This window comes from Diceros bicornis, chromosome 30 (genome assembly GCF_020826845.1).
Source record: "Diceros bicornis minor isolate mBicDic1 chromosome 30, mDicBic1.mat.cur, whole genome shotgun sequence".
Classification (NCBI taxonomy): Eukaryota; Metazoa; Chordata; class Mammalia; order Perissodactyla; family Rhinocerotidae; genus Diceros; species Diceros bicornis.
Window position 1 is genome coordinate 7,683,954 of NC_080769.1, and position 26,224 is coordinate 7,710,177.

Here is a 26,224-nt window from a genome sequence, read left to right on the forward strand (position 1 = left end):
GGTGAGCAGGTATCTAAAGCTGGTGGAGACTCAAATATTAAAAATGAGGTCAGCGTCTTTATTCAAGTTCACTCCTGAGGCTTACTGACTGAAGGATGACATCTCATTAAATGAATCTGAATATTAATTGAAAAGCCATGTGAAAGGCACAGGCAATTATAATTAGGAACACAAAGCCTCAAAAAATCTTTGAATCCAGTCATCCAAGGGTGTTGAAGAGATCCAGGAACGTGTGTTGGTATGGTTCTAGACTCTGCTCGAATATTCTAGTAGTGTTACTGTTTAGTCTGTTGTCTCATTTGTTGTATTACTGGTGGCACCTTGCCAGTGTAGCCTGCCCACATGCAGCAAACAGCCGTTTTAGGGGAACAGAACTCTCCCTGGCTGCTTAATAAATAGTCCAAACCCAAGTAATCATCAGCTACCATGGCTGCCAGGGAGTTTTCTTTCATGTAAAATACTCAAACATTAGTGTCTGCTACATGAGTTTGAGTGTTTTGGACATTTCTTGACTGACATTAATGTGTTTGTTGAATGACATCACGTGTGCACAGGTCAAGACCAGTGACTCCCACAACAATGAGCACGCGAGTGCAAATAGTTGGAAAACTGGACATTTACGTTCGGTGGGCTAGAAGGGTTTGTAGGGAGTGTGATCAAAATGAAATATTGACACACAGGGTACATAGACTACAGGTGATGTTAGGAGGAAGACCCAGGAGTGGGATGTTGAGTGGTGGCCGGCGTGCAGGACTACAGTAAACCAAAGAACTGTAGGAGTGCCCATTCTGACAGCAATGTCTAGTATAGAAAGGCCCTACTTATAAGATGTCGGTAAGCCTGATGATGACAAAATTGGCCCTAAAGACTGGGGACGGAATCTAACTAATGACTCCATCAGCAGGAAGGCTTATTTAGAAGACAGCAAAGTTTGTCTAAGTCAGCCATTAGGCCATCCTATGAGCGGGTAGCCCGGGGTTGTAAGAGAGGTACAAGGTCCACTGAATACCTTTTTCAGGAGCCTAGTGTTTTGTATTTTGATAAATGAGCTGATATTATCAACAATTTCTACAGTATCTTGGTGAATTCTTGCATTTGGTTTCAGGTGATGTATGATAGCATGAGTTATGTTTCTATATAAGTTTCTACCATGGTCTGAGCATAGCAAGTGCCCCCACAGAGGAGGTGAGGGGCCCTAATAATCTCTATTTGGATCAGCTGTAGGGACCCCTTCCTCAGCATGGAGAGTGTGTCCTTCAATTATATTACCAGCGACTTGTTTTTCTTGCACATTAAGCCCTTTGGTCAGTCAGTAAGGTAGCCATGGCAGATGAGGGAAGTTTCTTGCATTTTGCCTAAACCTTTAGGTGAAAGGCCTCCAAATGGTTTCCTATTATGTTTGATCAAATGTCCAAGGTTAATAACATCAGGTCTGAGGTGTTGATGTGTGTCTAAGAAATGTGGGTCAATTCACCCTGAGCAATGACATGAGCCTCTGCAGACTGAGGGTTGATATGTGCAGAGGAAAGAGAGACCTGATTTGTACTCGGTTCTTGTGAGGCAAGATATTCCCAGAGTCCTTTATGCCACAAGGCAGCCTTGGATGAGGGGTTTTTATTAATGATGGAATGAGACAGCTAGACCACTGGCAATGGCCAAATGATCTGTAAAAATGAGCAGGTCAGTGGCAAGAGGGCGTTAAAAAAACATGGTTTTTAAGTTTTGTGTTAAGAATAAATTAGAAAATTAGTTTCACGACAAAAACAGTAACTATAAAAGAATATAAATTAAAGTTTGCGTGAGGAAAACATACCTGAATTTGTATGCAAATGGCAAAGTTGCCTCATAATGTATAATGATTAAATGCAGAAAATTGCAAAGTATATCTGAAAATCCATAATTAAAATGAATTTTAATACATTCTGAGGAAATAAAACCACAATATTTATTAGCATACACTGGATTAGAACAGTTGATAAAATATATCAATAAAACAACTACAGAAGTGTTCATTTCACAAAGAAACACATAGTTTTAACGACATACAATCAAACAGTAATGAAAACATACTGAAGGGCTGGCCCGGTGGCACAAGCGGTTAAGTGCGCATGCTCCGCTGCAGCGGCCCAGGGTTGGCCGGTTCTGATCCCAGGCGTGCACCGACGCACCGCTTGGCGAGCCATGCTGTGGTGGCATCCCATATAAAGTGGAGGAAGATGGGCACGGATGTTAGCCCAGGGCCAGTCTTCCTCAGCAAAAAAAGAGGATTGGCAGATGTTAGCACAGGGCTGATACCCTCACATACACACAAAAAAAGAAAACATACTGAGGAAATACATTCAGCTACAAGTGACAGGAAACACACAGTCTTCTTGACATGAGAAAGGGGATTGTTCTCACGTGGAAGAACCGGGTCAAGGCAGCCACTGCACAATGTAGCAGAGAAACAAACTCCCATGTCCTTCTTTGTTTTGTTTTTTTTTTTAAGATTTTATTTATTTATTTCCCCCCCCGCCAAAGCCCCAGTAGATAGTTGTATGTCATAGCTGCACATCCTTCTAATTGCTGTATGTGGGACCCGGCCTCAGCATGGCCGGAGAAGCAGTGCGTCGGTGCACGCCCGGGATCCAAACCCGGGCTGCCAGCAGCGGAGCGCGCGCACTTAACCGCTAAGCCACGGGGCTGGCCCTCCCATGTCCTTCTGTTTATGCCCCACTGGAGATGACATGGCGAATCAGGAAACATGCTCACTAGCACTGTTAACAGCATAGGTGTTTCCTATACACATTAGACCTTACACAGCTGTCACCTATGGTAGCAGAGAATACTCCCAACCACAAAAGTCTGAATTACATTCCTGATGGACACAACAGACCTTACAGAAGAATCCTAACTCTAATGGATCTTTGATGTGAAGCTTGTGAAAATATAAGAGGAAAATACAACTCTAAGAAAATGGAAGTCCCAACAGTTGGTGGTGCTTTTCAAGATAAAAGAAGAGCAAAGAATTCAGAAAATGGGATTGAGGATAGTGTCCTTGAAGCTCCTATGTAACAGTCTCCCTCCTTGTACTGTGGCTCCAAAATCTCACCAATGCCTTGTTTGCTTCTGCCTTCCTAATCTCATGCAAGTGACACTACTGGTGAATTCCAACATGGAAGTACAAAGGGGAGGGGATTCTTAAAGCTCCAGTTCTTAATATTACCCACATTGACATAACACAATACAGGTAGTGTAGAAATTGTTGCCCTATCACAGGCCTCTACTTAACTCAAAGTCTGTTCACCAAATACCAGTCAGAAGGAAGGACAAAGAGCAAAGGCCCAAATGTGAAAAGAAATTCACAGGAAAGTATATCCTTTGACAAACTTGCCATTCATAAAACTTTATTCCAACTGTTCCATAGTATGGAAAATAAAAACAGGCTTCTATACCCACCACCCCAAAAAGGAGCTTTCTCTAAGAGAGGTACAAAATGCACAATGGATAAGGCAAATCTAGGAACCGCAATACAAGGCCAGGAAGAAAATCCCAACAACTACAAACTGTCATTTCTCAATGGCCTTTTAAAAAAGAACAATTAAAACCTTATTAAAAAATAAAGAGAAAACATTATTATTGTTTTATTTTGAGGAAGACTGGCCCTGCGCTAACATCTGTTGCCTATATTCCTCTTTTCTTTTCATTTTCTCCCCCACCCCCGGTACATAGTTGTGTATCATTTTGTACAGTGATACACAAAGCTCTTGTGTATCTACTCTTCTACATGGGACGCTGCCTCAGCATGGCTTGATGAGCCATGAGTAGGTCTGCGCCCGGGATCTGAACTGGCAAACCCCAGGTCGCTGAAGCAGAACATGTGAATTTAACCACTGCACCACTGGGCCAGCCCCAAGAGAAAATATTATTAACTGAATTAAGAAAAAAGCACCACCTAATAATCTTGAAGCAGTATTGATGAAGAATGACTCAGCATTATCTCACCTCAATATTCATTTCTGAAAGTTATTAATAGAAACCCACAGTGCAATGTTGCACTTGAAGTGGCTTGGCAAACACAATATATTTACAACTTTTATAACTCTTTCATGTTGAAAGTTTTCTAAAACATCATATACAAGTTAATTTCCATCAAGTTTCCCATGTTACTTACATTTTATTTATATTTATTTCTGGTTGGAAGTTTCGCATAGGACGTAGGCCAATGAAGTCTTTCCCATGCTGTTTACATTCAAGAGGTTTTTATCAACTGAGTCCTTTCATGCCTTCAGAAAGAACTGGGATGACAAAAGCTCTCCCACATTCTTTACCTTTACATGGTTTTTCCTCTAGTGTGCATTCTTGCATATTCTCAAAAGTTGGCATCACAAAGGATTTAACCTCTTTCCTGACATTCATAGGCTCTCTCTCCAATGTGACTTCTTTTTTTTTATTTTCCCCTTTTTCTCCACAAAGCCCCAGCAGATAGTTGTATGTCACAGTTGCACATCCTTCTATTTGCTGTATGTGGGACACGGCCTCAGGATGGCCGGACAAGAGGAGTGTCGGTGCGTGCCTGGGACCCAAACGCGGGGCCGCCAGTAGCGGAGCACGCAGACTTAACTGCTAAGCCACGGGGATGGCCCCTCCAGTGTGCCTTCTTTCATGTAATTGAAGATAACTAGGAAAAGTGAATGCTTTATTGCATTTTTTACATTGATAGGGTTTCTCTCCAGTATGGATTCTTTCATGTTTTTGAAGATAACTGAAAAAAGTGAATGCTTTACTGCATTTTTTACATGAATAGAGTTTGTCTCCAGTATGAATTCTTTCATGATCTTGAAGAGAACAGGAAGAAGTGAATGCTTTCCTGCATTTTTTACATTTTTAGCATTTCTCTCCAGTATGAATTCTTTCATGTCTTCGAAAGGAACCAAAAAAAGTGAATGCTTTACTGCATTTTTTACATGAATAGGGTTTGTCTCCAGTATGAATTCTTGCATGTACTCGAAGAGAACTGGAATAAGAGAATCCTTTACCACATTTTTTACATGTATAGGGTTTCTCTCCAGTATGAATTCCTTCATGATCTTGAAGAGAACGGGAAGAAGTGAATGCTTTAATGCATTTTTTACATTTATAGGGTTTCATTCCAGTATGAGTTCTTTCATGTAACTTAAGTGAACTGGCAAAAGTGAATGCTTTATTGCATTTTTTACATTCATAAGGTTTCTCTCCAGTATGAATTCTTTCATGTACTCGAAGAGAACAGGAAGAAATGAATGCTTTACTGCAGTTTTTACAGTCATAGGGTTTCTCTCCAGTATGAGTTCTTTCATGTATTTGAAGGTAACTAGAAGAGGTGAATGCTTTACTGCATTTTTTACATTCATAAGGTTTCTCTCCAGTATGAGTTCTTTCATGTCTTTGAAGAGCACTGGGAAAAGGGAAGGCCTTCCCACATTCCTTACATTTACATGGCTTCTCTCCATATTTTTGACTGTCATCTAGCTTGTGTTCATTGTGATATTGAATGTGTGTCTTAAGAGATGAATGATGCAAGAAGACGTTTCCACATGAGCTGCTTTCGCATGGTTTAGCTCCTGTAGTTCTGTTGTTCAGATTGAGATTTGGATTAAGGCTGAATTTATCTCCATATTGACTATGCTCTAAACTTTCACAGAGTCTCCTTGCTATATGACCACTGTAAGAAATAAGAAGCACATTATTAATAATTTTATGTTTATTATATTTATTATGATTCACAAGAAAAGTTTAGGTTTTCTGTCTTGTCTCAATTCTCAGAAATTAAATATAATGAATGCTTTACAAGAGGCTTTCACCCTTCATGTTATCAAAACAGTGATATTCATATAGAGAATTTATTAATCCTGTTTCTAAGCGAACTATTTTGCAAAAACTGATCCTCTACATCACATTTCAGAAAGTATATTTGGTGAAAATTTTCTAATAGCTAAATTTGAAGCAAGGGATATGTATTTTCCTTGCTTGCTTTTAAAATTTCCTAACATACCAGAATTCTTACATCAGACACTGCTTTCTATTGTTAAGTGTGACTCACCTCTGTTTTCTCCCTTGGTTTTTGTACTGATCTTCAATATCACGATCTTCCCATATTTTTCCTGAAATGCAGACCCAGAAAGATGATTCCAAAGTATTAGAAGTTATAGAAAAAAATTTAGCTTTATGTCCATGATGAGCTATGACCATTTCTAGTTTATTTACAAACATCTCTTGTTTCCACATTCTACATCTGGGAACCATGCTGATGGGCAAGAAACACTTGTTCTCTAGCTGATGAAGGGAAGGAATGTCCTCAGTCTTACCTATAGAGGCCAGGTTCCTGAAGGTTTCCCACATCACATCTCTGTAGAGTTTCTTCTGTGAAGGATTCACTAAAGCCCACTCCTCTGGGGTGAAGTTCATAGCCACATCCTCAATGGCCACTGAGTCCTAAAACATCACAAATATGTGTAGAGTGGGATGCATAAGGCTGACAGCACTGGGGATCTGTACTTCATATGCAGGAAGGTTGCATATGATTATGTCATCTCCAAACATTTATTCTGCGTTGTAATCATCAAAAAGTCACTCATTTTCTATGCATCCTTCCTCATCAATTTAACAGTATTATGAACACAAGGAAAGAATTTACATATTCTTACTGTGACTTCATTACATCATATTTCTCTGTAATGGCAGGGTACAGAGCATATTAGGAAATGACACAAATGTTATAGAAATGAAGCAAATATCATTTTAGGACTGACGATTCCTTCTGAGAAAAATTCGTTCTTCTTCTTCCTTATTACCCACCAGTCACAGCGCTCCATGAGGCAGAGGGGCAAATCTGCATGAGGTTTCAATGGATAAAAACATAGGGAAGAACTGGAAGCTTTTTCTGTACTCCCATCACCAACAAGAGAGGCCAGGAGGCCTGCAGAAATCAGACTTATAATGAAGTCCAACTGGTCACACTGTCCTAAATTCCTCCAGATCATTACAAGGGATCAGATGCAGCTGGTGAATGTAAACCTTCTTGGGGGGAAGCATCACTTTTAACGTGTAATATTTATCATACACTCAGTTCTTTCTCTCTCTCTCTGTGTGATTTGATGGGGCTAGAAAGTTATTTGGAACTTAGAGCTCAGATACAAGGAAGCAGGCATGACAAATTAGACCATAAAATCCCTATACTCAACTGCCTCAAGGCTAATTCATGCCAATTTTTAGAACACACAGTGAGAATAACAATGTGCCAGAACAGCTCTTTCCAGTCAAACCCTAACAGTGTACCTTGAGCCTTGCTGGCCTTGAGGGGCAGGTTAAGAGCTGCAGATTGTAAGGGAGTTCACTGAAGTCCACAGTGGTGTGAGAGTCAATTTGCTGATGATTATACAATACATGAAGGATTTCACAGTGCTTTCCTCCAAAGAACATAAAATCTCCATTCTTCAACTTCAACAGAAAGTGTTTCCTGACCAGACACTCTAGATGACGCCTGCCAACTTCTGATCCCACACTTAAGGAACTTAGAAGTTGTCATTCTTTATCTCACAAGAAGAAAATGAACAAACTTGAAATGAATGACTCTTCTTAGATCCATGAAAGCCTTGAGGTCATAGGGCAAACCAATGTCTCCAAAATTAGGAAAAAGATAAAAATAGATGGCATTTTGAAATGTAACACAGATATTCTGTTCTTAACAAGGCCTGTACTAAAGAAAAAGTCTATTTCACCAGAGCCCAATGCAAAGACAAAAACAAAAAAAAAAACACAATACCCCCGAAGTCTAGAACAACCCTCTTTAACAGAAGGTTCAAAATACACATAATGGGAATATCTGAAGGAAAAGACAGAAAGAAAGAGAAGAAACAAGTGAAGTAATAATCACAAAAAATCCTAAAATTAATGATAGTTGGCAAACCGCACATCTAGAAATCTCAGAGAACACTAAACATGATAAAGTGCAATAGTACACACCCCCACAATATCATATTCAAACAAGAGAAAAATCAAAGACAGAGAATATGTTGCGAAATGCCAGAGAAGAAACATCTTAGGTATGAAGAAACGAAGACTTGAATTAAACTGTACTTCCTTTCAAAAACCATGCAAACAAGAACAGAGTATAAAAAGTTTTGAAAATAAAAACAAGCACTCCCCTACACATCTGTCAAAAAAAATCTCCTTCAAAAAAAGGAGAAATAAGGATTTTCTGGGAAAAAATTGAGGAAATTTATCATCAGTGCACCTACATTGAACAAAATGTTCAAAAATTTAACAGGAAGAAAGTAAATGACAAAGGTAGAGGTTTAGAAAAAGAAAAATGAAGGTAAAATAGCTTTTATATTTCTTATAAATAGTATAACAAATGACACTTTGCTTACAATAATATTAGCAACAATGCATGTGGTAATGACAAGCTTATGGACAAGTGAAATAAATGACAAAAACATGACAAAGAAACAGGAAAGGGAAATTGGGAAATGTGTCTTAAGAGGAACTTGCACAACAGTGAAGTGGTAAAGTGTTATTTGGCAGAGGAGGTAGGTTAGCTGTAAATGTATACTGAAAACTCAAGGGCAACCATTAACAAAATGCTTTTCAAAAATGTGTAAGTGATATTGTAAGAGATGAGAAGAAATGCATACTAGCTTAATTCCAGGGATATACGGAATTTTTACTCCTATATACCTCTCTTGCCTTTTGCCATTTTTGTGGTATTATTGTTGTGCACATTATATCTATTACTGATATAACTTAAGAATATATGGTTACACTTATTTCTATACCATTTGTAGTCACTTCCTTAGCCCAACACAGCTTTGCTCTCACCCAGGAACTTTGTGGTTTTTGTTTTGTTTTGTTTTGTTTTGTTTTGTTTTGTTTTGGTGAGGAAGATCAGCCCTGAGCTAACATCTGTGCCCATCTTCCTCCACATTATATGGGATGCCGACACAGCATGGCCTGCCAAGTGATGCGTCAGAGCGCACCAGGGATCTGAACCCGGGCCGCCAGCAGCAGAGCATGCGCACTTAACCGCTACGCCCGGGGCTGGGCCTGGAACTTCATGCTTTTAATGAGAAACAAATTACACATATATTACATTTCTATATGGAATAAGCACAACAGCATATTAAATATATAGTATTTTATACAATTCCTTTGATAATAGCTAAGAGAAAAAGGAGAAAAAAGGTATTTATTCTGTCTTTCATATTTACATAATTACTTACGCTTGCATTTTTCTTTCTTATTGTTGATATCAATTTCCATCCTGGGTCACTTGCTTTCAACCTGAAGAACTCCTTCAGTAATCTCATAAAACAGCTGGCTGTTAATAAATTTTCTCAGTTTTTGCTAATCTGGATAAGTCTTTATTTCAGCTTTATATTTTGCAGGGTAATTTTGGTGAATATAGGATTCTTGGTTGACAGGTTTTATTCTTTGTGCACTTTGAATATGTTATCCCTCTGCTTTCTGACCTCTTTTCTCTGCTGAGATGTCACTTGCTAATTTAATGGTGTTTCCTGTTAGAGCTGGGTAATTTTTTAATTGCTGATTTTTTTCCCAGTGTATAGTTCGTACTTTCCTGTATCTTCACATCTCAGATTTTTGATGCAAAAAAGACATTTAAGGTAATATGTTTTAGCAACTCTGGGTTCTGGTTCCCTTCCTACTTTTACTTTTTACTGTTATTAGCTTAATTGCTTGTTCAGTGACTGGGTGGATTACTTTAGTTAAGTCTGTATCCTCCACACAGAGTGAAACCTCTGATATATCTCCTAGAATCCAGCATGGCTCTGGGTACATCTACTGTCATGAGACAGTGGTACTGGTAGGGCTCTCTTCCTCCATCATGGACGCACCCCATGGTTAAACTAGATTAATCGCTGGCTTATTGTTCTACTGTTTTCACCAATGTGCTAGGGGGCATAACTTCCTCTATCAAATACTCCAGTGAAGTTCTGGCTCCTTTGTAGAAATACTTTCTGAAGTCACTGTTTGATATTTGTTCTGACCCTTGGAAGCACACTCCCAACAGTGGAATTCTCTGGTTCTTTCCAGAAACTAGTCAGCCTACAGTCTAAGCAGTATCTTCATTGAATACACAAGTCTACTCGTTGCCTTTCACCTCATTCTGCACTTTTTTGAGAGTGTCATTTCACTTGAACTTTTCATGATCTTTTGCTGGCCAAGTTAATTCCTCTGGGAAGGAATTAACAGCTTCTCCCCTGTGTTCAGGAAACATCTCAGTTCCAGGACTCTGGAGCTGTGATAGGGACAATAGCAAGACTCACTCTGGGAGACAATACCAATTTAGGGGCTGAGTCATCAGTGCAGTGGAGAGACAGCAGCCAGAGGTCCTCTTGATTGTCTCATGTTACAGCCACCTCATGAGCAGGGGAAAGAGTGACCAGTGTCCTGTATTCTCAGCAAAGAATGAGCACAGCAGAACCTCTGTACCAGGAGAAGGGCCTGGGTGCAAGAAGAGTGTCCTCAGTTCTCATGTGAACCAATGAGAGACTTAAATTCAGCAATAGGGAGCTGCGGCAGGATGGGTAATGTTGAAGTCCTGCTCTTCCTAGGAAAAAGCCCCCATTCTGGAACTTTTGGAGAAAGAAACATGTATTCTGGTTCAGGGTGCAGCACTCCGGAGAGAAGTGTTCACCTGCTGAGCTGAGAGTGGGGAGAGAGTGAACATGGTTCAAATCCCACACACTCTTCCTTTTCTCACAGAATTTCCATTGATTTTCTTCAATAGATGCTCCTCATTTGCTCTTTGCCTTTAGGACAATTTCTAAAGGCTTTAAATGGTTGTTTTAAAATAATTCCCGGGGCTGGCCCCGTGGCTTAGCGGTTAAGTGCGCACGCTCCGGTACTGGTGGCCCGGGTTCGGATCCCGGGCGCGCACCGACCCACCGCTTCTCTGGCGATGCTGAGGCCGCGTCCCACATACAGCAACTAGAAGGATGTGCAGCTATGACATACAACTATCTACTGGGGCTTTGGGGAAGAAAAAAAGGAGGAGGATTGGCAATAGATGTTAGCGCAGAGCCGGTCTTCCTCAGCAAAAAGAGGAGGATTAGCACGGATGTTAGCTCAGGGCTGATCTTCCTCACAAAAAATAAATAAATAAATAAAATAATTCCCACCTGTTTAACTGGGGAATGGGTCAGTGGAGCTCCTCATATTATTATATGACCCTAGTGCATTTAATACACAGCCCATATCAGAAAACTCTCTCCAGACTGATATACAATGGCACTGCAGGCTGTAATATCACTTGTCATTTCATAGAGAAACAGAATTGACAATACTAATTTTTTATGGTTTTAAAAATGTTGGACACTTCAAAAAATAATGGTTTAAAAATAAGTGACAAACCAGCAACATTAAGCCCTCAAATATCAATAATTACCCTAAATGTAAATGGATTGAAATCTCCAATCAAAAGATACAGAGTGGCAGGATGGATTAAAAAGCAAGACCCAACAATATGCTGCCTCCAGGAAACATATCTCAGCACTAAAGACAAGCACAGGCTCAGAGTGAAAGGATGGAAGACAATACTCCAAGCTAATGGCAAACAAAAGAAAGCAGGTGTTGCCATACTCATATCAGACAAAGTAGACTTCAAGATAAAACAGGTTAAGAAAGACAAAGAAGGGAAATATATAATGATAAAAGGGACACTCCACCAAGAAGATATATCACTTATAAATATATATGCACCCAACATAGGAGCACCAATGTACATAAAGCAACTATTAACAAACTAAAAAGAGACATTAACAACAACACAATAGTAGGGGATCTTAATACCCCACTTACATCAATGGATAGATCATCCAGACAAAAAGTCAATAAAGAAATAGTAGACTTAAATGAAAAACTGGACGAGATGGACCTAGTAGACATATACAGAGCACTCCATCCAAAAACAGCTGACTACACATTCTTCTCAAGCACGTGAGGAACATTCTCAAGGATAGACCATATGTTGAGAAACAAAGCAAGCCTCAATAAATTTAAGAAGATTGAAATCATAACAAGCATCTTTTCAGACCATAAGGCTATGAAACTGGAAATGAACCATGAAAAAAAACTGGGAAACTGACAAAAATGTGGAGATTAAACAACATGCTACTGAACAACCAATGGATTATTGATGAAATTAAAGGAGAAATCAAAAACTATCAGGAAACAAATGAAAATGAAAATATGCCATACCAAACCATATGGGATGCAGCAAAAGCAGTCCTGAGAGGGAAACTCATAGCGATACAAGCCCACCTTAACAAACAAGAAAAACCCAAATAAGCAACCTTAAATTACACCTATAGAACTAGAAAAAGAACAAACAAAGCCCAAAGTCAGCAGAAGGAGAGAAATAATAAAAATCAGAGCAGAAATAAATGAAATTGAGACCAAAAAAACAGTAGAAAGGATAATGAAACAAAGAGTTGGTTCTTTGAGAAGATAAACAAAATTGACAAACCCTTAGCCAGGCTTACTAAGAAAAAAAGAGAAAAGGCTCAAGTAAATAAAATTAGAAATGAAAGAGAAGTTACAACGGATAAGATGGAAATACAGAGGATTATAAGAGAATACTATGAGAAATTATATGCCAACAAATTGGACAATATAGAAGAAATGGATAAATTCTTAGACTCATACAACTTCCCAAAACTGAACCAAGAAGAAATGGAGAATCTGAAGAGACCAATCAGAAGTAAAGAGATTGAAATAGTAATCAAAAACCTCCCCCAAAATAAAAGTCCAGGACCAGATGGCTTCTCTGGTGAATTTTACCAAACATTCAAAGAAGATTTAATACCCATCCTTCTCAAACTATTCCAAAAAATAGAGGAAGATGGAACACTTCCTAAATCATTCTATGAGGCCAACATCACCCTGATACCAAAGCCAGACAAAGACAATACATAGAAAGAAAATTACAGGCCAATATTGCTGATGAACATAGATGCAAAAATCCTCAACAAAATATTGGCAAACCGAATACAGCAATACATTAAAAAGATCATACACCATGATCAAGTGGGATTTATACCAGGGATGCAGGGATGATTCAACATCCGCAAATCAATCAACGTGATACATCACATCAACAAAACAAAGAATAAAAACCACATGGTCATCTCAATCGACGCAGAGAAGGCATTTGACAAGATACAACATCCATTTATGATAAAAACTCTCAACAAAATGGGAATAGAAGGAAAGTACCTCAACATAATAAAGGCTATTTATGACAAACCCACAGCCAACATCATACTCAACGGGGAACAACTGAAAGCCATTCCTTTGAGAACACGAACGAGGCAGGGCTGCCCACTCTCACCACCCCCATTCAACATAGTACTGGAAGTTTGGGCCAGAGCAATTAGGCAAGAAAAAGGATTAAAAGGAATCCAAATAGGTAACGAAGAAGTGAAACTCTCACTATTTGCAGATGACATGATTTTATATAGAGAAAACCCTAAAGAATCCATTGGAAAACTATTAGAAATAATCAACAACTACAGCAAAGTTGCAGGGTACAAAATCAATCTACAAAAATTAGTTGCATTTCTGTATGCTAATAATGAACTAACAGAAAAAGAGCTCAAAAAGATAATACCATTTACAGTTGCATCAAAAAGAATAAAATACCTAGGAATAAATCTTACCAAGGAGATGAATGACCTATACAATGAGAACTACAAGACAGGGCCAGCCCCGTGGCTTAGCGGTTAAGTGCGCGCGCTCCGCTGCTGGCGACCCGGGTTCGGATCCCGGGCGTGCACCGACGCACCGCTTCTCCGGCCATGCTGAGGCCGTGTCCCACATACAGCAATTAGAAGGATGTGCAGCTATGACATACAACTATCTACTGGGGCTTTGGCGGGGGGGAAAATAAATAAATAAAATCTTAAAAAAAAAAAAAAAAGAACTACAAGACATTATTGAAAGAAATCGATGACGACATAAAGAAATGGAAAGATATCCCATGCACGTGGATTGGAAGAATAAACATAGTTTAATTGTCTATATTACCTAAAGCAATCTACAGATTCAATGCAATCCCAATCAGAATCCCAATGACATTCTTCACAGAAATAGAAAAAAGAATACTAAAATTTATATGGGGCAACAAAAGACCCCGAATAGCTAAAGCAATCCTAAGAAAAAAGAACAAAGCAGGAGGCATCACAATCCCTGACTTCAAAACATTCTACAAAGGGATAGTAATCAAAACAGCATGGTACTGGTACAAAAACAGACACACAGATCAATGGAACAGAACTGAAAGCCCAGAAACAAAACCACACATATACGGACAGCTAATTTTCAACAAAGGTGCTAAGAACATACAATGGAGAAAGGAAAGTCTCTTCAATAAGCAGTGTTGGGAAAACTGGACAGCCACATGCAAAAGAATGAATCTGCTTTTGCCATTCACAAAAATTAACTCAAAATGGATCAAAGACCTGAAGGTGAGACCTGAAACTATAAAACTCATAAAAGAAAATATAGGCAACACACTATCTGACATTGGTCATAAAGGAATCTTTTCGGATGACATGCCTACCCAGACTAGGGAAACTAAAGAAAAAATAAACAAGTCGGACTTTATCAGATTAAAGAGCTTCTATAAGACAAATGAAATCAGAATCAAGACAAACAGACAATCCACCAGCTGGGAGAGAATATTTGCAAAACATACAACTGACAAGGGGTTGATCTCGATAATACATAAAGAACTCACACAACTGAACAACAAAAAAACAAACAACCCGATCAAAAAATGGGCAGAGGAAATGAACAGACACTTCTCCAAAAAAATATACAGATGGCCAATAGGCACATGAAAAGATGTTCAACATCACTGATCATCAGGGAAATGCAAATCAAAACAACACTAAGATATCACCTCATGCCCATTAGAATGGCTATAATCACCATGGACAAACAAAAACGTACAACCCAAAATTTCACAATGTTAAAAACTATTAAAACATCAATAAAAAAGAAAAATAAAAAAAATTGTTTAGATGATTAACACATACAGATATGACTTTCCACTAAAAATGCATTAGTCATTAAATTATAAACTATTGTTAAAAGAAAACCAGAGGCACCAGAGTCACTTTTGCTACTCCCACATCACCAAACCGGGGCTTAATACCTAACCTGACTATAGCTTCAACCTTCCCCAGGGATGTAGTCTTCAATGGTCATTCTGAGATTTTTCTGGTCAACATTAATGAGGAAACCTACCACATGGGCCCTCTCCATCTTGCAAAGGAAGAAAAGGTTATCCCACTAATAAGACCTTTTTCTCCCCAAAGTGAGGTAACCTTGCCTAAAGTAATCCCTTTTTCTGTTTATGACTTCCTTGTCCTGCCTTTAAAACCCTTCCCTTTCTATAGTCCTTTGGAGCTCCTCTCTACTTGCTAGATGGGATGCTGCTTAATTGATGAATTGCTCGATAAAGCTGATTAGATCTTTAAAATCTACTCAGCTGAATCTTTGTTATGTTACAGATTTGGTGGCAGCACAGGATCCAAAACAAATTTCTGACAGCATTTGGGGACAATGAGAAACACAGGCAAGGTACCAGTGAACCCCTTTTGGGTTCTCTATCTTTCTTATCATTTCTGAGGGCCATGGATGAGTTCTGTCTTGGTTCTGAGCTCCACTGTCTTGCCAAAACCTCCCAATCTATTTGGCTTTCCAGTCAGTTCGCCATTTGTCTGGAATCACTAGTTTCATGTTGGGAACTGCTGGTAGTTCAGACCACAATTCCCCATTTAAGTGGAAGCCCCAGTTCACGGTTCTGTCCCCAGATACCATACTGAGAACTGCTGGTGACAGCTGCAGTTTCCCATCTTTTTGGCATTAGTCCCTGGTCCCTATTTGTTGAGGTCTGCTGGTTCAATCTTTACCCCACTCCCAGGTTCCATGTTGGGAATTGCAGATGGTGTGCATAGGGCCTCTTCTTGGCCAGTCCACAGTAACATCTTTTGGTTACTGCTGGCATGTTGAAGTGCACACGCTTGTTTTTCTTGCTTTATGTAAAAAAAGGAGACTGCTAAACAGGATCTCAGAGACCAAAACCTTCAAAAATTGGTAGGCACGGGTGGGGCACTTAAAGAATATTAGAGATCTTGCCACCTGACTCAAAGGCTCCCATGTTAGGATACGTTGGTCATGTATCCGGTTTGATTGACACTAGGTCATCCGCCAATCTCAAGACAATTTCCTTGCAATGAGATACACTGTGAAACATCACACAATCTCCAATCGAGTGGTACAAACATTTCAGGTATTAGTTTGGCTCTGAGAGGCACAAAGTAATAGAATCCTTAAAAGTAACAGAATCCTTAAAGTCTAAATAGTAAAGTGTGCCACTTTCCTGCACATCTACTTATTACATATCTAAGAACTATGGTCATGGAAGCTATAAATATCTACAAAAATGGCAAAATCTTACCAAGATTTTTTTGTGTCCTGAGAGGTTGGCTCGGTAACTCTCAGACTGGGGGCTGCAAAACCCCAGGCTGGATAAAAGTGTGAGTTGCACCCCATTTGCAGCTAGAAAAGGCTGGACAAAAATGTGGGTGAAGCTCCATTTACAGCTAAGGAGCCTACCAAGCTGCTGCCAGCTTTCAGGGAAATAAAAACGGCTAAAATGAGGAACACTCCTATTAGATAAGATCATTTACGAAATGCGCTAAAAAACAAAGTCTTCAAAATTTCAAAAATACCTTCATTGAAAGTTTCATTCCAAAAAGTTATGATAAATTAAAGATATGACATACCTTAAATAAGACTACATAACAATAAACAATATTTCACCAAGTTACTGGCCTCACAGTCACCCCCATAAGTACCTTCAAAGGTGGGCCCCCATATAGGTCCTTCCCAAAGTTGACAGGACTCTGAGGGCTTTTCTGGCGAACTACTACATTATCCCCTTAAACAGCCAAGAGAATTAAAATTGCTGAAAACCTTGCCAAATTCTGATAGATACTAGAGCTATACCCACTACTTCCTTTTTTTTTTCTTAGGTGAGGAAGATTAGCCCTGAGCTAACATCTGTTACCAATCCACCTCTTTTTGCTGAGGAAGATTGGCCCTGGGCTAACATCCATGCCCATCTTCCTTTACTTGATATGTGGGACGCCTGCCACAGCATGGCTTGATAGGCGGTGCATAGGTCTGCACCGGGGATCCGAACCCATGAAACCCGGGCTGCCGAAGCAGAGCGCAAGAACTTAACCACTATGCCACCAGGCTGGCCCCATACACCCACTACTTTAAAACCAACTTGGATCCTGCAGATCAAATCCTGGGAGAACTGGCAAATGCTGGCTTTGGGTAAGAATTCTTACCAGAGCCAGCTCTCCTGCATCACTATCTGTAGTGCCCAGGCAAGAGAGGGAAATAAAAATTCATGTTGTCCCTGCTTTTCCAAATCCAGACCAGTTAGTTATTGATCCTTCCTCTCCCAGGATTAGCTACTGCCTTCTTGCTTGCCTTGTTTTATGTCCTAAAACCCTGCTTGACTTTCTGCCTGCCTGGGATATGCAAGTTCTTGTTTCTCTCCTTTGGCTACCTTTGGGAGTGACTCTAGATCTTCTAAAGAAAATATCCTTTGTACCCTCCTTGGGACACCCCTTGAGTCCAGTGGTTGTTCAATATCGCCAGAAGTATTCACTGCTTGTCCTGGATTGTCCTGGTAGAAACCTGACAAGATATTCCAAAGGATTTTATAACTTTACAACCAGAAACTTCGCCAAATTGCAAGCTGATATTCAGAGCCTGATAGAAAAAAATTTTGCCTCCTCCTCTAAGCTAAATGTACCTAGAGGGAAAGAAAACCATTCCAACATAGATGGATGGGTGTGTCAGTCCTTTAGCATCTAGGCTACAACCCAATTATATTTGGAGAATTGAGAGCAACTGTCCTGATCTCACAAATGCTTGCAAAACTACAAATGCAGCTCTCAAGGCAGTAAAAGTTCCTTTCGCCAATCCCAAAACCTCCCCTGTTCTTCTCAAAAGGCTTAAGAATTATTGGCCTTAGGATTTCAAAGTCCTTCTTGGAGAAACCTGCATTGCTTCCTTATGCCTCTGAGATGCAACTGTTAAAGTATGAACTTCAGGGAGGTAATAATTACCAGAAGAAAAAGGAAAGTCATTTGAAACTTTGGCAAATAAAAACCTTTCTAGTGTTTCTCCACAGATATCAGTGAAAAGGCTTTACCCATCTGAGCAGGTAATCTTAATTTATTCCATCTTCTAGAAAAACAACTTAGATCCAACTTCTTAATAACTAGTGAGTTTTACATTACTGTACCTGTCTTATGGCTAAAATTTTAAAATGAAAAGTGTAAGGTCTCTGCATGTGTCTGTGTGTTTTGTAGATATGTGGTATTTTTTCACCTGTGGATGGTATTACTAAAATTAATTTGTGAATAGTTCTATTTAATTACCTTAAACAAACAAGCACTGAGTATTTATAAAATTCTCAAAAATATAACAGAAACTAACCCAAATGCTTTTCAGCTTCACACAATATGGGAAAATATTTGTTACAAAAGCTGGTTTAAATTTGTTTATTTAACTAAAATAGACATGTCTTTAGAGTTATCAACATTGAATATAATGCAGACATACAACACTTATTCCATCTGGAGTCATTAATCAAATGAATCCATGTTATCTCTTACAAAATTTGTCAGCAAGAAAAACTAGTTTGGGATGATGGCTGACTTTTTCTAACGTGTAATGACGTTTTTGTGGGTAATCTAAACTTAGTTGTTATGAAAAAGCAAATTACACAGATATAAGTAAGATAAAATGTTCCAACTGTACTTTTTACATAGTCTCCCCAAATATTTTTGGTAATCTGTAACCTGAAAGTTTTCCTGAGTTAACTTAAATGACGAGTTCAGTTAAATTCACTGAATATCCAGATCATTTCCAAATAAGGAAAAATAGTGAAACAATGACTTAACATAAGTTTATCCATTTCTGCTTCCTTCTACAGAGGAATTAAAAATATTTGGATCCATTAGTAAAACATGTCTTCTGCAACACTGAAAATCTTCCTCTGAGGAAGCACCTTTCTAGAAATTATAAAAAGTATTTATGTCTGCCAATCCACAGAATGCTAATGTCAAAGACAGTTCATAATTGCTTGCTTCTTAGTTTTCACTAGAAATTAAAATTTTTAGAGGGTTAAAAATTCTAATATATGTAATTAAAATTGGTAAAATTAAAAAAGAAAAAGGAATTTTATGTGTGGTTGGGGCTGGGTAAGGTTGGAATAAATTTAATCAGGTAAATGAGTTTTAATATCAAAAGTAAGCTGGTGCAAAATTATTACTTGGTTTTCTCTCTGTTAAAAGGACTAAGTTTTCTTGAACTATTGGTGGGCTCTTGAAAAATCAGAGCTTATATAAAGATTGTTTCCTTACTTTTTAAGTAATCTGCCTAGAAAATAAAAACAAAGATCTTGTGTCTTCTCAAAATCATCACCTAACTTCCATGTGGTCTTCATCAGGTCTTTGATTACTTAAACCAAGTACTCTAGATATTAAAAGAGGTAAATTTTCCTCAAAACTATGAAAGTGTTTGTATCTCCCTTTAAAATCTTCTATTGCCAGTTTAGACAAAGAGATAAGCAAGTATTGTTTCATAACAATCTGTGATCCTAATGTGGAAAGTATCTAAAACTTTTTGATATTTTTGACAAACTTTTCAAAATCAAATCCTAAATGAAGTCTTTGACTTTCAACTGACTTTGGATTTTTCCAAGCGGCCCCAGAACATCTCAAAGGATTTCTTCTCTCTCCTTATAAAAAATATGTTAAACTAATATCTTGATATGTTAAATTACATGGGAAGCATTTTCAAATAAGAAGTAATAGTAAGTATCTTTGTGTTGTGTCCATATAGGTATACGTTCCAAGTGTTCCAGAAATTGTGTGAAATTCCTGGAAATCTGATATGTTCTGGTATAAATATTAGCAGTCATAATTTCAGTTATTATCTTAAAATGTTCTGTTTGAAAAATAACCAACTTTTATTGTAAATTCCATTTTAGTGAACTCTCACAAGATCTTTAATCATGGGCATTTTTAAGTCTGTCATTTACAGACAGTTGTTTTACTCTGATGCTTTTACAAAAGTGTTCCTCCAAATGTGCTTCATCTTCAAGGAGATCCAAGGAAAGGATTTCCTGACAAGTATAAATTTCTAATGACTTTAAGATCATAAAAATGAGCTGGTAAGAATAAAGACTGCTCTTAAATCTCCTTGGAAGAAATTATACCAGGTCCTCCTCACTACCCAGATGACAGCAAAACCTCAGGGACTTGAACCTTGGATACACACCTCACAGCCGAAGAAGACTCCACCTGGCTTCTGGTCCTGACAGATGCTGGAGACCTCCAAATCAAATTGACAAGCAAGAGAAGTAGCTGACATGGATGTAGACTGCTTTCTCCTAAGATACCAGATCAAGAATTCCTACTTTGGCTAAACCTAAAACCCTTACTTCTTTTCTTTCTTTCCTTTAGCCTGGCATTGGCCTGGAAAGATAATGCCATCATCCATATCACCCAGGCCATTGGTGCACACAGATGTCACGGCAGTCAGCCCCATGGGCCGTCCTCACCAAAGCCTTGAGCACTGCCCTGCCCCGGAACGTTCACTGATGGGGGGAGGAGGCCTTGGGACCTCAGACCCCAGGTCTCCCAGACACAGAGACATCACCTTGGGGACACAGTGAATCAGAGGAAGTTGTTGCAAGAGCACACTGGGACATGGCTTGGCTCATGTCTGCTGCTTCCCTTCAAGAAACAGTGGACAGAGGAGGGGGCATCACCTGTGCCTGCACACTTCAGGAGGGGTGTAAATCCTCACCATTTCCCCCCACTTCCCTTGGTGTGGTGCCCGTTGCATTCCAGGAGCCATGTGAAGGGAGGGGCCTTGTGACTGAGAAGGGTCTGCTTGAGATCGCCATTTCCCACAGGCCTCAGGGCTGGAACTCTGCAGGGTGAGACCTGTTCCAGAGAAAGTAACCACCAGCCTTGGTGGGTGTTCCCCAAACTCTCTCTGGAGGCGGGTTCTGAGGTGAGCGAGCTGTGGTTGGTCAGCACATGAGCCACTGAAACTGCAGGGTAGAATGTGCCAGCGATCTCAGGGAGAGGGATTCAGGTACAGCTGGGCACCTGAGGGACTCCCAGAGCTGGGATAGGCAGGACCTCTCTTTTAGACATTATTAGTCATATTGACAATATTGTGAAACTGTGCTTGTTGGTGCAGAGGTGATGTTTATGTGACAGTGGCGAGTACTGTGTTGCAGGGGCCTGTGCCTCATGACAGGGGTTCTGGGTTCTGCCACTGCCTCACTTCACAGTCACCTGGGGTTGCAAATGTCAAGAGAAATACAGGAAATCTCATTAAAAATGGAGTCAGGAAGCCCTGAAGGGGAAACTCTCACCCACTGCTACTCATCATACCTTGCAGACCCCAAACAAGAGTGTCCCTCCCATTCCCCAGCAGGAAGCAGCTTACTTTACAGACCTCAGCAAGAAGGAAGAAGAATTTCTCCTTGCCCAACAGCCCAGGCAATGAGAAACCCCCACATTCAACCAATGAGAAACCCCCACACTCGGCCACTGTCAACTTAGCAGGAATCAGTTTAAGGTTGTGACCCAAATAAACTCCCAAATTTATGCAGGAAAATCAAGGACACAGAATTCGTGACTTTCACAGACTTTCTCAATGTGCACAAATTACCCTCTGTGTGCCCCTACACTGTGAAAACTCAAACATGTGGGCCGGCCCCGCGGCTTAGCGGTTAAGTGCGCGCGCTCCGCTGCTGGCGACCCGAGTTTGGATCCTGGGCGCGCACCGACGCACCGCTTCTCCAGCCACGCTGAGGCCGCGTCCCACATACAGCAACTAGAAGGATGTGCAGCTATGACATGCAACTATCTACTGGGACTTTGGGGGGGGGGAATAATAATAATAATAAAAATTATTAAAAAAAAAAACGTATATCTAGAAACAGGCCCAAGTGAAGCACTGTTACAACCTCAGAAAGAGCATCACCTCCCTCCCCCCCACCTCCTCCAACCAAACATCACATGGTGCACCCCCAGCTTTCCGGGACTCTGCAGCTTCTCTCAGTATAAAGGCTCCTTTCAAGGTGGGGGAGAGCAGGGAGGACACCTGCAGGGTGAAGCTCCCCCAGAACAACTGGACGTTCAAGTGCTTCCACTGGAGGCTCAAGGGGGTCGTATCTTGGAGTCATCAGCCTCAGACCTCTCTCCTCCACTGGAGTTGCTTTCGACCACACTGATATTTTAAATAACATGAACCCAGTGTTTGAACAATCACACAAAATCACTCAAACCCAGTGTTTATGTGGAAAGGAGGGAAGAAGATTGTAAGGCACTTTGCGAGCTCAACAAGAAAACCCAGAAGTATCTAAAGCATGCTGGAAAAAAATAATGTTACTTAATTGTTATTTCCATGGCAAGAAACTTGAGCACTTCAGGTCTGCAAGTCTGACTCCTGGAAAGTTTGAACTTTTGAACTCCCCTGTAGGGGAAGAGGGAGAATCCCCCTCTGCCCTTTCCCTTTAGGTTCTTATGTCTGGCCAAATAATTAACAAGACAGCTTAGCAGGAGAAAATAATACCAAGTCTAATAACATGTATACACGGGAGAAACCAGGGACACTGAGTTTCTCAACAAAATGGCAGAGATTCTCATCTTAAATACTATCTTCAGCTAAAGACAAAGGAGGATATTGGCGATGTGTGGTGTTTTGGGATTTCAGAGGGGAAGAAGACAATTTACATGAAGAGGGAAATGTAAATGTTTGTCAGACAATGCTTTGCAGGGCCACCTATAGAGAAAGTGGCAGGAGAGACAGGAATTATAGTAATCAAGAGGTTGTAGATTTAAGTCTTCTTCCGTCCTGATAAGAGTTTTCACAGATAAGGTCATCCCCCGCCTTCCCAGCACACAGAGGGAAATACCTTTACAAATGTAAATATTTGGTAAACGGAACTTTGAAAAGAATGGGTTTAGCGAGGACCCTGCCAGTCTGTCGAAGCCCAGAGTTAAATTCCTTGAGGCAGTTTGGGGGAGGTCAAATGTCCATCAGAGAAAATAATCAAAGTAAAGAGATATATTTCGGGGTGGCCAAAGCTTGATCTCCCACACCCCCAACATTAAAGAACAGATCTCAGAATACTACTATCCACGATGGGACAAAAAAAGAGAAAGAATGGATTACACGCAAACAAATATTAGTATAATTCACTTTTCTCTAATTCACCTTGTAGGGGAGGAAGACAAATCCTCTAGCCTCTAGGTCCTTCTGACTGGGCTACGAATTAAATGGACATGAAACAGAAAAACAGGAGAAAACCAAACAAAGCTTTATAAGATGTATACGTGGGAGAGACCCAGGAAAACTGAGCAACTCACCAAAATGGCGGAGGCTGTTACCTTAAACACTATCCTCAGCTAAAGACAAAGGAGGGTGTTGGGGCAGCCGGGGAGTCAGTTATGAGAGATAAGCAGTCAACAAATGTTAAGGTTATTATGCAGATTTAAGTCTTTGCCTTCTGCATTGACAAGAGTTTCTAGAGATAAGGTCATCCCCCCTTCTTCCTGGTACAGGGAGGGAGACATCTTTACAAATGGAGATTTCCCTACAAATGTAAATGTCCCTTACAAAGAGTAACTTCTACCTGATTTTCAGAGCTTCTTCCCTGTCTGCAGTTTCTTAAAAGTAACCAGCCCTTGGGGGTCGGCCCCGTGGCTTAGCGGTGTGTGCGCTCCGCTGCTGGCAGCCCGGGTTCGGATCCCGGGCGCGCACCGACGACGCAGTGCTTGTCTGGCCAAGCTGAGGCCGCGTCCCACATACAGCAACTAGAAGGATGTGCAACTATGACATACAACTATCTACTGGGGCTTTGGGGGAAATAAATAAATAAATAAAATAAAATAAAATAAATTAAAAAAAAAGTAACCAGCCCAAAATAATCCTCATACAGACACATTTTAGGGTGGCCAATTCTGATCCTCCACAACCTCTTTCTTGCCTTTTTGGAAATATTTTACATTGCGTTTTGTATTGATTAAATCAGTTTTCATTCATTGAAAAACTGAGACTAAAATAAAGTGAATAAATCTCTTAAAGGTGACTAACTTGGGGACACTGCTGACAGGAGAGCTTGTGGAAAAATGCTCGCAAGAGGAAACTCCATCCAAAGGACTTCCCCTAGGCTGTCTGAGCTCAGGAAAGATCCTGGAGGGAGAGGCACAAGGATTTCTCACCACGTAGTTCCAGGCGGCTATAGGCTGCTTTTCACTCATGTAAAATATCCACACACACAAAATAAATCTTTTAGACACAGCCATCCGTTGACTGTGAAAAAATGGTAAACAATTAAAATATTGGATCTGTTTCAAATCGACAAAGAAGGACAAACAGTTGATAATGCTGTGAATCAGAGATGGGAACGTGGGCTTTGGGAATTCTGGGAGGGACTGGAAATTCAGGGCTCTGGTGCCAGCCCTAGGAAGACCTAGACTGGGGGGACAATGTCGTGGATTTGAGACCATGCTGCCCAAATATATGGAAAATTCAGAATAGGTTCCCCCTGGGGAGAAAGCAGGCACTGAAGACCCCACAGACCACAGCTCCTCCCACGCAGGAGCCCCGGAGACCGAGTCACGATTGTCCCTGATGTCCCCTCCGCGGTCACCGCAGCATCTGGGGACACGCGGGGCTGCGGGCGCAGAGCTGCCCAGAGAGGCTCCGCGGCGAAATCGCCGCGCGCAGTGACCACAGGACGCCCGGGGTCCCGGCTGCCGGCCCCGCCCCCACGCTGCGGCCGGAGGGGACTGAGGTCCGAGCGGCGCCCCCGCGGACTCGGGTCCGCAGACTCGGAGGCGACCGCGGGGAGGCCGGTCCCGCTACGGCCGGTTATGACCAGACCCTCCTCCCCTGACCCCCAACGCCCGGGCCAAACTCTCACCATTTCTAAGTTCCCGGGTTCTCTGGCCTCCTTCCTACGATTTGGTAGCGATCACAGCGCAACACCATCAGCGGCAGACCTCCCTGGGGGCTTTAATGGCGGAGGACGGGATCCCGAGCGCGGATGGAGCGAGCAGCTACTTCCCGGTGGTTCGCTCCTTTGTCCCACCCACCTGCCCCAGCGCCGCCTCTGATTGGACAGCTCACAAGACCTCGCCCCCTCCTTCTTGAGTGACAGCCCCGTCAAGCTGTGTATCGGAGCCTAATGCCCGCCAGACCTTGTCCTCCACAGGGAGATTTGCATTGAAAAGTAGTGCTGGGAGCGCCCTCCTGGAACTGTGGTCTTTTTATAAACACAATTAAAAGTCACCTCGTCATCTGCAGTGATTAGTCTCTCGACATTTTGATCTTTGTTGACAACTGGAGTCTGACACAGTTTTGCCTAATAGGTACACAGGCACAGATACCGGGGATGCATTAGGTGGGCATCCTTCCAGAACTTCAGTCAGGTTCAGAAAAAGAGCATTAAAACCAAGAACAAGCCTTCATTTCAGGAGAAAATGACTTCTGGGTATTCAGAATGGTTAACTTTAAAAAATGTTTCTGATATGAAAATATGTGTATCCCATGGAGAATATAAGCAGGAACTCTTTCTCAACAATGGGTAAATCACTCTCTGTGGTCATGATCCACCCCTTACTTGTGGTTACACTATTTAGTCCATCTATAATGAGACATCATAAAACTGGATTTCATCTAAATAATCATCTCCCTGATTGGTGAGTCTATGATACTAGAGAGTAACGTTCATTCTGACGGTGCTGGAATCACTCTGTGACAGGCATCCTCTCCATATAGTCTGCACAGATACCGTTTCTGACCATTTCTTCTCCCAATTCCCTGAGGAAGTGCTCACCTTTAATATCATCTCAGACAAACAGTCCCACCAAAGTCCACCCAAACTGCAGCAATAACTCCACCAAGCCCAGAGACAGAGAAGCATCCCTAGAGGCCATCTGACAGGTGGAAACTGAGGGGCAGAGACAAAGAGCCATAACTGATCTCAATGAAGAGAGAAAAGAACAGCCCAGTTTGCAACCAGTGCTCATCATACAAGGGGCAACACTGCTAGGCAGTA

General features: G+C 40.8%; 1 protein-coding gene across 1 annotated transcript; it reads right to left on the minus strand.

The window, feature by feature from the left end:
* Positions 1 to 2,693: 2,693 nt before the first annotated feature.
* LOC131394556 (zinc finger protein 709-like) lies at positions 2,694 to 25,203 on the minus strand. Its single transcript, XM_058525950.1, has 4 exons — positions 25,088 to 25,203; positions 6,327 to 6,453; positions 6,062 to 6,122; positions 2,694 to 5,683 (listed from the first exon to the last, which is right to left on the minus strand). Exons 1-4 carry the CDS (start codon positions 25,088 to 25,090, stop codon positions 4,867 to 4,869), a joined length of 1,008 nt encoding a protein of 335 aa, XP_058381933.1. The 5' UTR covers positions 25,091 to 25,203; the 3' UTR covers positions 2,694 to 4,866.
* Between the last annotated feature and the right edge of the window lie 1,021 nt (positions 25,204 to 26,224).

Coding starts and splice junctions, on each gene's coding strand:
- LOC131394556 (XM_058525950.1), bottom strand. Junction 6,123..6,326: donor CAGGAACCTGGCCTCTATAG/GTAAGACTGAGG, acceptor TCTGCATTTCAG/GAAAAATATGGGAAGATCGT. Junction 5,684..6,061: donor AACCAAGGGAGAAAACAGAG/GTGAGTCACACT, acceptor TATTTCTTACAG/TGGTCATATAGCAAGGAGAC.